A 14,266-nucleotide genomic window follows, 5' to 3' on the forward strand; every position below is an offset into this window, starting at 1 on the left:
TATATTTGTTTCTTTGTTCTACTGCAGAGGAAAGTATTGTAGAAAGACCTGTTTTGAAAGTTCACCCATGTGGCTGAACCTACTGATAGTGTGGAAAATATCAAATGTAACTATTTTTTCTAGCACCGCTACTATCAGCTTATTTCAATTTTCTGACTGACTCTCCATATTTTATAAAAGAACAATGATTCTCAACTTGGTTTCTTAAAATGCTAAGGATCCATAAATAAGTAATGAAAAATTATAACCTATATCTTGTGTTTCCAAAATTTCAACAGAAATTGTATGTTTCACAAGGGGACTCTTAAGGGTAAAATGCCAGTTTACTTGGCTTTTAATTGAAAGTTTTACCATTTTGAGAGGTGTGACTCGTCATTAACTCTAATGAATTGTTTTATATGTGTGTGAGGAATTAAAAAGAGAAAAAAATGTATATTAATACATTTAGGTAAATATATATGTTATATATTTTGGCAGGCAAAATATTGTGAATAATGGGGTAGAGTATTGATGAAAAAATCTGGGACACTTTGAAACACCCTTAGGTACTTTAAAAATGATTGGAGTTGAAAACATAGACATATTGGGTTGGCCAAAAAGTTTGTTCAGTTTTAAGTAAAAATAAAAGACACATTTTTCATTTTCACTAGGAACTTTATTGAACAACATATTCATTAACCGAGTGACCTTTTTGGCCAACCCAATACACATACCTTCAAATTATTCACAAAATTTTTTAATACTCAACTCTTTGATATTGCATATGCTATTAAAGTATAATGTCATATGAAATAAGTTTAATGCAAGGGTTAAGTTTTTTTAAAACACCTGGTGACTTTGATTATACAGAAGAGCCGTTCTTTTGAAAAAGTTGATAAATGGACTGAACTGTTAATAGACTGAATATTTTCAAATGGTAACTTGATTTTGTGAATATTTGTTTCAAAAACATCAGTAGAATGAAAAGTAATGGGAAGATACAGATGTGTTAATCGAAGATGTAGTGTGCATTACTTACTTTATTTAGTAACTGCTACTCATTGTTCAGAATCCTGGGCAATCATCACCCCCTGAAGGATGTTCCTGACACTTTTCTCCCACTTCAGGCTCGTGCTCTGATCCCATATAGCACAGTGTATTCAGCCCTACGCGTCCCTCACACTGTATTCTACCCACAAAATCTCTTCTCTGTTCGCTCTCTAGATGACAAGGTCCTATAAGACTGGGCCTTTGTATTGTTTAACTTTGAACTCTCATCATCCTGCAGAGAGCACAGATTCAGAGATAGTTCTCAATGCATGGCAATAAGTAACTTGAGTATGTCTAACAAAAGTTGGAAGCATGATTTCTGTTACAGAACAAATTTATAATTAAAAAACATAACCTGGAGTAAGGACTATTTCACTTATTTAAATATTCTCAATAATGTAACATTACCATGTTTTGGAGAACTCAAAGGTAATAAAATAAATTTAGCCCAAATTGAACTCTATTAATATAATACATTTATCTCAATATTCTAATTAATCATACACTGATAATTTGGAAGAGACTTCTTAGCATCTTGTAGTCATAATTTCAAATATATTTTATTATTTTGTGATAGAGGTATATAAGTGCAAGCCCCACTACTTTTCATTTTTTAATGAATATAAGTTTAGATAAAACTTTTCTTTAATTTTGATATCATCTGAACCAACCAGCAGGAATATCATTCCCCTCTGGATATTTGTCTTCAAAAAGGAAGAGTTTCTTAAACAAATATGGCAATGAATGTTACAATCTATATCATAATTTGTGCTTAAGATATATTCTGATTTCAAAGAGTAAAAAGAAAACTTCAACAGGTTTAAATAAAAGAATTTAAATGTATAAAAAGAGAAGAAATTTTCATCTAAACTTTTTTTCTTTCTCTCCCCAAACTCTGTTTGTATATAGAATTAACACAATAATATGTCTTGGAGGCATATCATAAGTTTATGTTTTTCCTTTTTTTAAAATGTAAGAGGTTTTATGCCATAAGGAAAACAATTGTATTCTACCCTCTGTTTTCACAAATTGTTCAGTTGATTGAATATATGAAGAATTAACTAGTTGAAAATCATTTTTCTATGTATATATCCTAAAAATGTCCAATCTAAGTATTGTTATCTTGAAACGCTACTTCTCATCCCCTTCACCTTTTATAGGAACTCCACGTTTTAAACAAAGACATTTTGCAACATGCTAACCCACATAAGAAATTACTCATATTGAATTCATTTTTGTAAAACTGATGAATCTAATCTTACTCAGCAATCCTGCTGTTTGCCTATGAATGTTGCTGTGCTTTAAGGACACACAGTTATCCTAAGGACATATAATTTTTGTGAATTCCAAAGCAACTTTGAAAATTAAGTAGTCAGTCCTTAGTTTCTGTATGATTAGCTAAGAAAAGTTAAGATGTCCTTGGAATTAGGTACTACATTTTTTATGTGAGTCTAATTTCAGTGGTGTAGCAAAGTTCTGTGATACACACTCATACATGTATACGTACTTACATACACAGATATATGCACACATATTTATATCTGTTTTAAATGGACATTCCTTCTGTCCATCGTATTTCCAGGAACAAGGGACCATGTGTGTCACTTTGGCTTAGCTCTCTTATGTAAAGTTCAGTGAGTAAATTCCGACAGGTAGTTGAGAAGTGCTTAAGGCATGAGGACGTAGAAATCTGAACATAAACTAGTTTTTCTAAAATCTTTGCAAATTTGCTAAGAAATACTAGGAAAAAAATAAGACAGTCAATTCTGGGTGAAGCTGTGCACACACACATATGTGCATGCATACATTTTGTTTTTTTAAAGATGGAAGAGCCAAGTCATTATTATATGTTAAGGTTAGTAAAGGGATACCCAGACAAGAAATCTTATAGTTATAAAACAGAGGAGAACCTTGAAAGAGGAGGGATTGAGAGAGATACAGAGCACAGATATCTGAATTGGACAAGTAGGAATTATATTTCTGGAAATATTGTACCACATTTCATATGCACTTTACTTCAAGTTCAGTGGCTTTTTGAATTTCCTAATGTGGGAAAACCACATTAAACACAAAATTTGTCTCTTGGTATTTGTATGTTCTGTGTCCACTAACAGTGAAAATAGATGATGGCAGACAACCACTTTTAATTCACTTATATTTTTGAGTGCATTTGTACTTTGTCAAGACAACATTTACATAGTTAATTGTTTATGCCAAGGGTGTATGTGTGCAAATAGTGTGTAAAGGTACCTACTAAAAACAGTGTGTATATGTATAGGAGAGGTTTTTTCCACCATCTTCAAACATGGCTTCAAACGGTTTTGGGTGAATTGTCAAACCCATTCTAACTTTCCCTCCTTACTCAGACTTCTCTATATCTTCCATTCATCCACCCAGTCTGAGAGATTTGCTGCCACAGACACTGATATGGAAGATCATTGTCTATCTTTGTCATCTAAGGATGGGTATGGGTATGACAGACCAATTCTTTACCTGCAAAATTCATATATTACATAATAAGTTTATCAACTCAGAACTTCACTAGCCACATTATCTTTCAAATGGCTGATGTATAAAACTGAATTTGATAGAGTTAGTAAAATAAAAACTTTCAATACATTTAAAAATTCTATATTCGATTATAACTTTATTTTAAAGCATGCTTTTCAAGATAGAAGTTCACTTGTAGCTTAAAAATATCAAAATTGCAAAGTCACAAAGTTTGGAGCGCTTTTAAAGAAAAAGAATCTGAAAACTACTCTTTGAATCCTACTTCCTCCCCAAGCCTCTTGCTTGACATTAATGTGGCTGCTGAATGATTCATTTAAAGTCATTTTTCATCCAGATGACATTAGAAATCATTCAGAGCAACCCAGGTAGGTGTGATGAGGTACATCCATAGAGCTGATGAATGAGGCTGCAGATATACAGCACAATTTAATGAGGCCAAAAGGTTTAAGAATTAGAACAAAATGTTTGGGTTCTTTTGAAATGTATTACTCTTGGGAATTAATCTACCTGATTATAGATAGGTACAGTTTAAAACTGAGTCCATGGTAATCTCCTCACACAGCTGTTCCACATTAAAATGCATTCACTTTCTAATCTTTACCTGCAACTATGCCATTCCTTAGGGCTCACCCGTGTGTACGAGACTTCCTTAAAAATGGTGCCAAAACCAAAATGAACTCTATCATAGAGTGCAAACAAATGAATAAAGGAAAGTAAAACCAGACACAGAGTTGAAAGATAATTCCCAGACCTAGGAAAATTAAAAATATTTGATTTTCTGTATAATAGCAAAGGGATTTTGGTTAGCAGTACACACTTAAGATTGTCTAGCCAGCTAGAAAATAGTTCTCGGACCCTTAGGTTAATTCTCAGAATTAATCAAAAATAAAAAGGCATTCAAAATCTATAAAATGAAAATTTCAAAATAACTAGTAAATCGAAAGAGAAGAACAAATTGGAAAAAAACATGATAGATGTGGAATAATTTTTAAAATAAAGAATGCATAGCTAAAGTTATAATTGCCTGACAATAGATTCATTATTTTTTTTAATTCTTTAAAAAATGATTGGCAGTCTTTTCTATTTTGTTGTCAGATCCAAAATAGAAATAATTTATAGGCTACAAAAATCTAAATCAAATCACAAATGGCTGAATCTGCATATGTGTTTTATACAATAAGAGTGAAAACTGTCAATTACTTTTTCAACAGATGGTAGGGAAAATAATTCATGGCAAATAATTCATTGCCTTCTCAATTGTCGCTGCCTGGCTTCTCCATCAGGAAAGAATGAAGCCTTTGGAAAGAATGTCCAAACATGTGATAATGAAGGGCATTCAGACTTGTAGAATATTTAATACTGTTTAACAAATACACTGCTTCTGAAAAGTTTCATTTCGTGTATTTTGGCACTTTCAACAGTTTCCCAAAGATTTTTCAGCTTTAGATTAGGAACTGTACCTGTGTTCTAAAAACCAAATATATTATTTATGCTGGACTTACGGTATAGCTGTAAACAATAATTACAAGTAACACTGGCCCAGTAGAGAGATGATCAATTTAAAATGCGTGTGTGTACGTGCATGTGCATGTGTGTATGTGTCCTTCTCTCTGACAGATTTATTTACATTTGCTTTCTTAGAATAAAATTAATGTTGATAATTCATTGTCTAAACTAAGGAAAATATTATCAGGTACATTCTCTTCAGGTCTGAGTAATACATTTTACAGAGTCCTTAATTTAGTAGCTAAAACAAATCTAATGAAAAATGAGAATAAGTATTATATTAAGCACAAAATACATTGCAAGACGTAAGCCATAGAGTGCAAAAAATGCTCTCGAAATAATTTCTAGGTAGAATTGTGCCACCTAAAATTGGGATTGCCTTTGGTTTGTGTGAAATCATTCTACCAGGAGAGGCACTCTGTTCTGCTTTTTCTGTGGCTGCCTTCTTCTCAGATTGAGAATTCTGCTTGCCACGTATCTCTGCGCAGAGGTCTTCCCTGCTCAGTCTTTCTAGTGTGGTGTCCTTTCCCCACACACCTTCTTTACCGTTCTCTATTTCAGCACCATCTTTCCTCTTTGTTTTCTTTCTCCCAGATTACCATTTTTTATTATTTTAATTATGTATTTATTCACCTGTTATCTTGAACTCTCCTCTATTAAAAGCTCCATGAACTAGGGGTTGTGTTAGTTTGTAAACCTACCATTGACTCCTTAGAGGCTAGCAAGGGCTTGACGCACAGCGGTTGCTAAGTATATTTACTGAGGATGCCCAGCATAAATAAATATAAATATGCAATAAATAAGCTCGAAGATAAATTATAAAACATTCGTAAATGTTAAAAAACTCAATAGCTTTGCTCTTTTAAAAGCAAATAATTTAAAACAATTTTTTCCTTATAAGTGGAATGTAGAGTAAAATGTATGTTCCACCTTGGATATGTCATTTTATAAGTAAGTAGGGAGGGCTTAAGTTTATATAAAAAACAATTGTATTGACGGCACCTCTCCATTCACCCTCACCAGTCCAACACATAGTTTTTCATGAGTATTCTCATAATTAGTGTCAGTGAAGTATTTAGCATTACCCAAGAAGAACACCTGAAATAAATCAGTATGTTGCTTATTTCCTGACCTCTGCTGACAATAGTGTTTGCAGAGCTATAACTGCTTGGAAATGAAATGCGTCCATAGCTTATTGCTCCTGTGTCAAGTACTATAAATGTATGCAGAGGGAAGGGAAACCCAAAATTACTTCCTTATAATCTGATAATGCAAGGGTGATTCATTATAATTGTTAAAAATTTTAAAGACCAACATAATCCTGAGGCATGTATCTGTGTTACGTACGCACATGCAAGAAATGTGAGAGAAATATCTGCTTGGTGCTGTAAGATCACGTAGGCAAAACCTACTGCATTTTGTTTTCCTTTTTTAAAGTTGCTTTGTGTGTTTTACTCAGACTAATTCAAAGGTCACTTGTGAAATTCTTGCGTTTGTCAGACCCTGGGCAATTCCATGATATATCTTATATGGACACAATGGCATTTAGACAGTATTGGCTCATTTTCTTTGGAGTTTATTGCTAAATGCAATAAAGCAAGCCAAATTTGTTCCTTTGGGAAGGTGTTACTTCAAGTTATTTTATGTTCTTTTTAAGGCACGAAAGCCTAGTATCCCACTAATGGAAAATGTTTCCTCATTGAATTCTGATAGCTTGACGGTAGGAGACATTGTAGTCATCATCATCATCATGGTCATCTTTATTACCATAGATAATATTTATTGTGCTTATTATTTTCCATATAATACAAAAGATTTTCATATATTACTTCATTCACAATTGTAATAACCATATGACAAAAGATGTTTCTTACCATCAACATCATCCGCATTTTGGAAATAAAACCAAAATTTGAGACGTTAAGGAACTTGTTGAAAGTTAAACAGCTACTAAGTGGCAAAGTCAGTCATTTAAACGATCTACAGTCCAAATTTCATAACCTCATATGGAATGCACTGTCTGGTTGTGTGTGTGTCTCTCTCCAGGGCAGCCTTGTGGCCATGCCAGTCATCATTTGCCCACCCAGGATCTTTCCTTCTGGTCGAATAGCAAGGCTTTACTGCTAAGGGACATATTTCTCACAGCCTTAAGAGGCTAAGATGGATTAAACTAAGCCATCAGATATTTGCAGGCTTGTAAGAACCTTTCAGATCACTGGGCTTTATAAAATAAAGTGTGAAATGTGCATTTGGACACTTTTATTTATTTCATAATGTTATAAAACTAGAGATGTAGGTTATTTTAAATGCTCTGGATTCTGGTACACTTGTGAATTATGGAAACCACTGTAGAATTTTCTCCTAAAATATTCAGTCCAATTTAGTATTTTTATAGGCTTCGTGCCAAAAATTTTAGTACGCACAGTAAATTAATAAAACCCATTTCTGACATCATTTTTCTAACATGAGTCGATAGCTGAAGTTTTTATTTCAGTTTTATTGGCTTTCTTTCTTCATAGTCTCATTTCCATTATTCCTTGGAGATTTGCCTATTGTAAATTAAACTTGAACTCTGGGTAACTGATAATTGTTGAGGTGACAGTTTCCAGTAACTGGGTTCTGCTGGGAAACAAGAAATTCCTATGGCTTTTAAAAATAGGTTGACCCTGTGGTTTTGGAAAAATCTTAATTGAAGACAAGTATGTTAGTCTTCAACAAACAAGACAAAATAAAAACCAGAGTTGCGGAAGTCTAGAACTGAAGAATAAATCAGTGGTGTATTGTAAGAAACCAATCAATAACCCAATTTGCTGTTAATTAAAAGTTTTCTCTGATCAAGTAGGTCAGGCTTGACATGTCAAATTTACATCTTGGAATTATAATGTTCTGTTCAGAGAAAAAATGATTTTTGAACCAACTGAAGGCCGAATTATATAAATTTGCAACTAATAATAGAGACAGATTTTTAATTGTTTTAAGTTTAATTTCATTAAATACACTCTCAAATTACAATTTATTTTGTGAATATTCTTATATAACTAAGCATGAGTCAATAATTATGAGTTATTTTCATTCTCTAGGAATAATACAGCACATAAATGGTTTAAATGTATTATACAAACTTTAATTTACCTGAAAAAGTTTGCTCATCTCCATTGAGCAAGTCAGCGTAACATAAAAGAAAAAGATTATGAATTTACCGTGATATAAGTGTATGAAACAACCCAAATTATAAAATGCTAGATGTATATCAGTCCGGTTTTGGCTCTACTCTATCATAATAATGAACTGATTTATATGTCAGATGATATCAAAGTTTGTCTTATGTCCCTCTGGGAAAACGTTTAGACCACTCATTTAGCTGTTTAATTTCTTTTCATTTAATATTTATTTCTGTTTCTATATAAGGCACTATAATAGATACAGTAGTGCAATCTTGGAACTGTTTTAACCCTAGCCAGCATTTATTCAATACTACCTTCGCACATTATTTCTGTTAGAGACCTAGACTCCAGCATTATGAAGAATATTTTTCAAAGCCATCTATAACTGTGTATGTTTCATATATGACCCTCACAGAGCTGAACATTCTGAAACATGGCCTAAAATCAACCAGTTCAGGATCATTTAGCAAATTTTCTAGGAACATTTCACTTAGAAGTCTCCAGTATGTACTTGTTACATGGATCTCATATTGTAATTATCAATGTAAAGTTAACTTTGCTTAAATGAAGCCCTGATTTAAAGTAATAATTTGCTTAATGGAGACTTCAGATGAAATATTTCTCTTGTATGACTGCACATTGTGTTTCAAGTTATTTTATATGTCATTTTATTTGTTTTTATGTAAGACCATGTAAATACACTAATAAGAAAAGAACTCTAAAAATACACATCTTTGAGAATGTAATTTACCTTAATTTCTAAATCATGCCTATTTCAAGGAATCACTTTATTTTTTCCTTTCCCCAGAATTATAGCTAAGGAAGAATGGTACACTTAAAGAAGTGAAAAACACCAGAAGAATGAGGGGATAGCAATCATCTCTGTGGATTTGGCATCTGGAATTTTAGTTAGTTCATTAACTCTTCCACGGGGTGGCAGTAATATAGTGTGGAATAGGAGGAGTGAAACTATCTAAAACTCCAAGTGGAAAGTTAGGATATAAAAACAATCAAATTTCACCAATTCATTGTGAATGAGACCTCCATGGAGGTCTCCATGGAGGCCAACAATGGGGGTCAGGCAAAACTTTTGTAGTAAAACAAATAAAACAACAAGTTTTGTTGGTGGTGGTGGTGTTTTACTAGTATGTTTTTTGGCTGAGTTGTGTCTATTTGGACTATTTGATGAATAACATCAGTCAAAATAATCACATGGTGTGTGTCTAAGTGTAGCCTCTATATTATTAGAAATGCTTGATTTCTAGGGATGTAGATATAATAATTCATTTAGTCTTATTATTTATTTCTTTGTACTGAAAAGTATTCTATGGAAAACATTTTACTGGAACGCTGTCGTGGTAAGAGGAGCGACCAGACAAAGCAGTGCTTTAAACTGAAAGTGTGAGACATGCTTTCAAATGTTAATTATGAAAGCCATCCCCAAGTGCTTTCTGGAGCATCTTGATTGTTTCCCTGCCCTGAATTCACGTGACAGTTTTTTAAGGTATGGCAGTTAAATTGAATTGTTAGTAGGGTTGCCAACCTGTTTATAAAAATACTTCCATTTAGGAGTAAATTTTATGATGTAAGTAGTGACGCTACTTTGAAATACATAGCCCCCAAAATGAACCAGTTGAAGATTTTAAGGAAATGAGACTGCATTTTGCATTTTGGGGGATTGAGAGAGAGAGAGGTAGGTGTCACCAGCTTCTGTTAAACTAGAGCCAGTCATTTGTCCTTACAGTTTGAGGTGATTAAAACTCTGACGTATGGCTTCTTACATAACTAGCCGAGGCAAACCCGGATGACCTAAGGGTGGCTCACGTAAAACTTTACAAGTGAAACAATATCCCTGATGTACATTTTAGGGCAAGGATTGTCATGATGTGATCTCAGTGCAGTCAAGACCAGCAAAAGAACAGAGAACAGATGTGAAATCTCTTTTGAGATATGTGCTCTGCAGTTGTGCAAAAGATGAAACAGATGAAACAGTTAGAAAATGTCAATTCAAACAGTCAGTCAACATGAATTAGGGAAAAGCTCTTAACATAGTTCAAACCAGACCATAAATTCATGGAAAAGTGATTTTCTGCATGTTTATCTTCAGAAAAAGCTAAAATGATCAACTTAGAGTACCTGTTTACTTAGATTACTAAATTGGTAAAAATCGATAAGTCAAATAGCTATTTTATTAAATACTTATTGACATCATTGAATTTACCTTCTATGCTTTTATACTATTTAAATTCAGTGGCTTCCAATGAATATATAAATTACTATAATTAAATACTATCTCAATTAAATTTTTAAACATTTGCATATTATATATTAGAAACAGTCAGTATTTTGATTCTTTTTAAAAATACTAGGAGCTTAAAACATTTATCATATATGCCAGTCATCTTTTATAGAAAGTAAGTAATACGACTAACATCATAATCATACACGTGCATCCTAAATATTTCTATGACGTGAAAGTAGTGAAACCATCATTAAGTGTAATGCCCTAAGCAACTAAAAGTATCATGACCGCCTTTCTATATACATTTTTATAATCTCATACCTATGAAATAGGACTTTTTTTTTTTTGCAGCGACTAAATATGTGAATAATATATCTTAACCAAGTGAGACAGGTGAAGTTGGGTTGAACCTGAAAGATGCCATTTCTACTAATGAAACCTTAGTCATGATCCTGCCACAGGATTGACATATGGTGCAGAGCACCCAAGTACTAACTTAAATTTAGTAACTGAAGTCTATATTTACAGTAGATTATGTGGTTTCTCTCTGGTGCCTTCCTGAGTGATTTAATGGCCTCAATTTTTCTTGTCACATTAATTAACTGAAAACCATGCTTTTACATGTTTTTTTAGTTCTTTTGTTTTGCCTTTCAATTAAATTTTATGCAGCCTAACAGATACCCATTTTTCAATTCACCAGGTACGTGTATTCACATTTTCAGTTGGTCAACATAATTATGACAGAGGACCTATTCAGTGGATGGCCTGTGAAAATAAAGGTAACAAGTCTGTTTACTTGACCACATTTTATTATAAGAAGAAGAATTTGGTAGTTGTTAGTTCTACATCTTATCATTTAAAATACTCTAAAGTTATAGCTAATTTTTTATAGGAATCAAGGCAAGAATAAGATGCTGAAGGTGTTTTGTATTAAAAAAACACACACATAAGCAACTTTGATATTAGTGTTATATTACATAAAAATGCAGACATCTGATCATATTGTACATTTATAAAGGAATATATTTTATTGCATGATACTAATGATGCTTATCAAATATAGCTTGACATGAAGAATTAAGAATATCTGAATTATGTACAAGTTAGATATCAGGAAGTGTGACACGATATGCACATTTTTTTCTCTGAGTGGTTAAATTATTGTTTTTTTAAATGTCTTCTTATACATTCCTAGATAATTCAAACTTTGTGTAGTGAACCTATATTTCTTTTATACTCAGACCAAAAAAAACACGTTATTTGAAGAATGCCACATGACAATAAAAAGAACGTAGATTTATTCTGAAAGCTATTTTTAGGCAGGTATTTTATATGAATATAATAATTGTTAGATACTCGTCATTGTGTATTTTTAATAATTTCTTCAATGAAAAAAATTTTAATGATACCAGGTTCCCTACTGCTTTGTAGGAAAATAACATTTGTTTTATACAATCTATGAAATGTACTGAAATTTCTCATAAAGCCTGTGTATTTGCTATGAGAATACATTCATCAGACATTTTACAGATTTATCAGTGGTGTTGATATTTTAGTGTTTGCTCAGTTAGAAGTGGTCAGTGTCTCCTACAAAGCCATAAAATAATTTTGTGGTCCTTTATTATATTGTAATGTTTATATGTATAAATCTGTATATATATATTTCAGGTTATTATTATGAAATTCCTTCCATTGGAGCAATAAGAATCAATACTCAGGTATGGTTTTTTAAAACTTGTTTAAAGTATTTTTTCAAACTAGGATATTTCTTTGCTGCTTTAAATATGCTCAGTATGGAGAAAATGGGTGAAAATGAATAAATGCTTCATACTATTCCATTTTTAATAAAATGATGAGTATCATGGTAATGTATTGGTTTTCATTTCATTAAGGTTCCAAGTGTTTTTAAACATCCAAAACCCAGCCAAAAATATATGAGTATTTTTTCTTCTCAGATGTTAAAAACATAATAGAAAGTAAATAAACTCAGTTTACTAACAATCTCATCATATAATTTCAACTTGGTTCTATTGCAAATTATTTAAATGAGTTTCTCCAAGTTGTAGGTACAACATAGAAAATTAGACAATAATTATTACAACTTACAACAAGGAGATGATTTTTCTACAACCATTCAGTTGAAAACATGCTTGTTAAGTAACCAGGGAGATTGAAGCAATTAAGTTAATTTAAATATGTATTATTTTTAAATATTCCTAAATTGCTATTTAAACTCATTAATTCTAAACATAACTGAGGGTCTACAAAATAAACTAAGTCAAAATTTAGCACAGATAACGTGGCATTTGTGGAAACGAATACTGAATACATTGAATTTTGAAATGAAACAGCAGCTGCATTTAAGCTTGATGTCTAGATTTGGCACAGTATTTCATGTATTCTTTGATATGTTTAAATGTAGTTTTGAATTTCAGCCAAATAAACTGTGATATGAAAACAAGTACGTGGCTGCTTTATTATTTCAAATTTATGTAGTTCCATCCAGTAAATCACAGAGCCTTAAATAGTTTAGATTAACATAAAACAATTCACAAGGAACCTATTTCACTTATTGTTGGCTGGACCTCAGAAAGAGAATATTTTGTTACTAGAAAAAAAACTGGGGTAGATACATTGTATAAATAATGTAAGTCAAATATTGTTGATTCTAAGTACGCAGACATACCATTTATGGAGTACCCAAAGTAGGAATTGAATGATTATATGCTTAACTTTCTTAATAATTTTGATCCCATCTTCATTTTTAACTCTAGATAATTTTTTCTCTGTGGAGTTTTTTTGGGTTTTTTTTAGCACTGCATTTCTAGTTTTCAACCACGCAACTCTTTTTTATGTATATGTGTATATAGGAATATTTGGATGTTCTGGGAAGACCAATGGTTTTAGCAGGAGACAAAGCTAAGCAAGTCCAGTGGACAAATGTATACCTGGATGCACTGGTAAGCTAGGCTGTTCAACCAAAAATTGTCATAACAAAAGCACACAACTGACTTCTATTTCTTTCTAGCTTCCATTTCTCTTTTCCTATTCATGAAACCCTTTCAAAATTCCTTCTATCACAACATTCTTCGCTAGAATTTAGATAATTTACATAAAAATGTAGACTTATGTGTAGTGGAGGACCACAGATGTAAAGTGTTATATTTCAGTTGCCATTGAGGATGTGGAATTTCAAACCTCTAATCTTGAATTTAAGACCATTTTGATAACTTTTTGAATTTTTATGTAAAATAATACTAAAGTCACATAAATTAGTACCTATTACTGCAGATTTTGAACAGGAATTGTGAAGAAGGTATTTTTAAAATACACTTCAGCTAGCAGAAGCATGTATATCCTCCATATCTCAAACCAGACAACAAAACTCAGAAAAGTACATGCAGTTAAATAGAAAGTATCTTAATCTATCCTGGAACAATCACAAACCTAACCACCTCTTCATATATAATTTCTTGCTTTAGATTCAACCCCAAATATTTATGGAAATAGCCATTGAAGTGATCAAATCTGGTGTGAAATAACAAATAAAAGCATGTTAATCTGTCCACTACACAATAGAAATTTTAGTACAGGTATGCCAAATTTCAAAGCAGTGGTTCTCAACTGGTGGTAATTTTGCCCCTCAGGTCATTTGGAAATATCCATAGGTATTATTGATTGTCATGACTGAATAGGGAGGGGTTGCTACCAGCATCCAATGAATAGATGCCAGGGATGCTGTTAGACATCCCACACAATGTACAGAACAGTCACACACACCCCCAACACACACACATACACACACACAACAAAG

The 14,266-nt window shown here is 32.3% G+C and overlaps 1 protein-coding gene across 6 annotated transcripts in view; it reads left to right on the forward strand.

Moving 5' to 3' along the window:
• Positions 1-14,266, forward strand: part of CACNA2D1 (calcium voltage-gated channel auxiliary subunit alpha2delta 1) — a 512,068-nt gene that overhangs the window by 420,789 nt on the left and 77,013 nt on the right. For all 6 annotated transcript variants that reach the window (XM_082661685.1, XM_082661687.1, XM_082661688.1 and 3 more), the window contains 3 exons: positions 11,153-11,231; positions 12,121-12,170; positions 13,323-13,412. In XM_082661685.1, coding sequence (XP_082517811.1) covers positions 11,153-11,231; positions 12,121-12,170; positions 13,323-13,412 — 219 coding nt within the window. The remainder of the gene's footprint in view (positions 1-11,152; positions 11,232-12,120; positions 12,171-13,322; positions 13,413-14,266) is intronic.

This window comes from Grampus griseus (genome assembly GCF_964374135.1).
Source record: "Grampus griseus genome assembly, chromosome: 9".
NCBI classification, from domain to species: domain Eukaryota; kingdom Metazoa; phylum Chordata; class Mammalia; order Artiodactyla; family Delphinidae; genus Grampus; species Grampus griseus.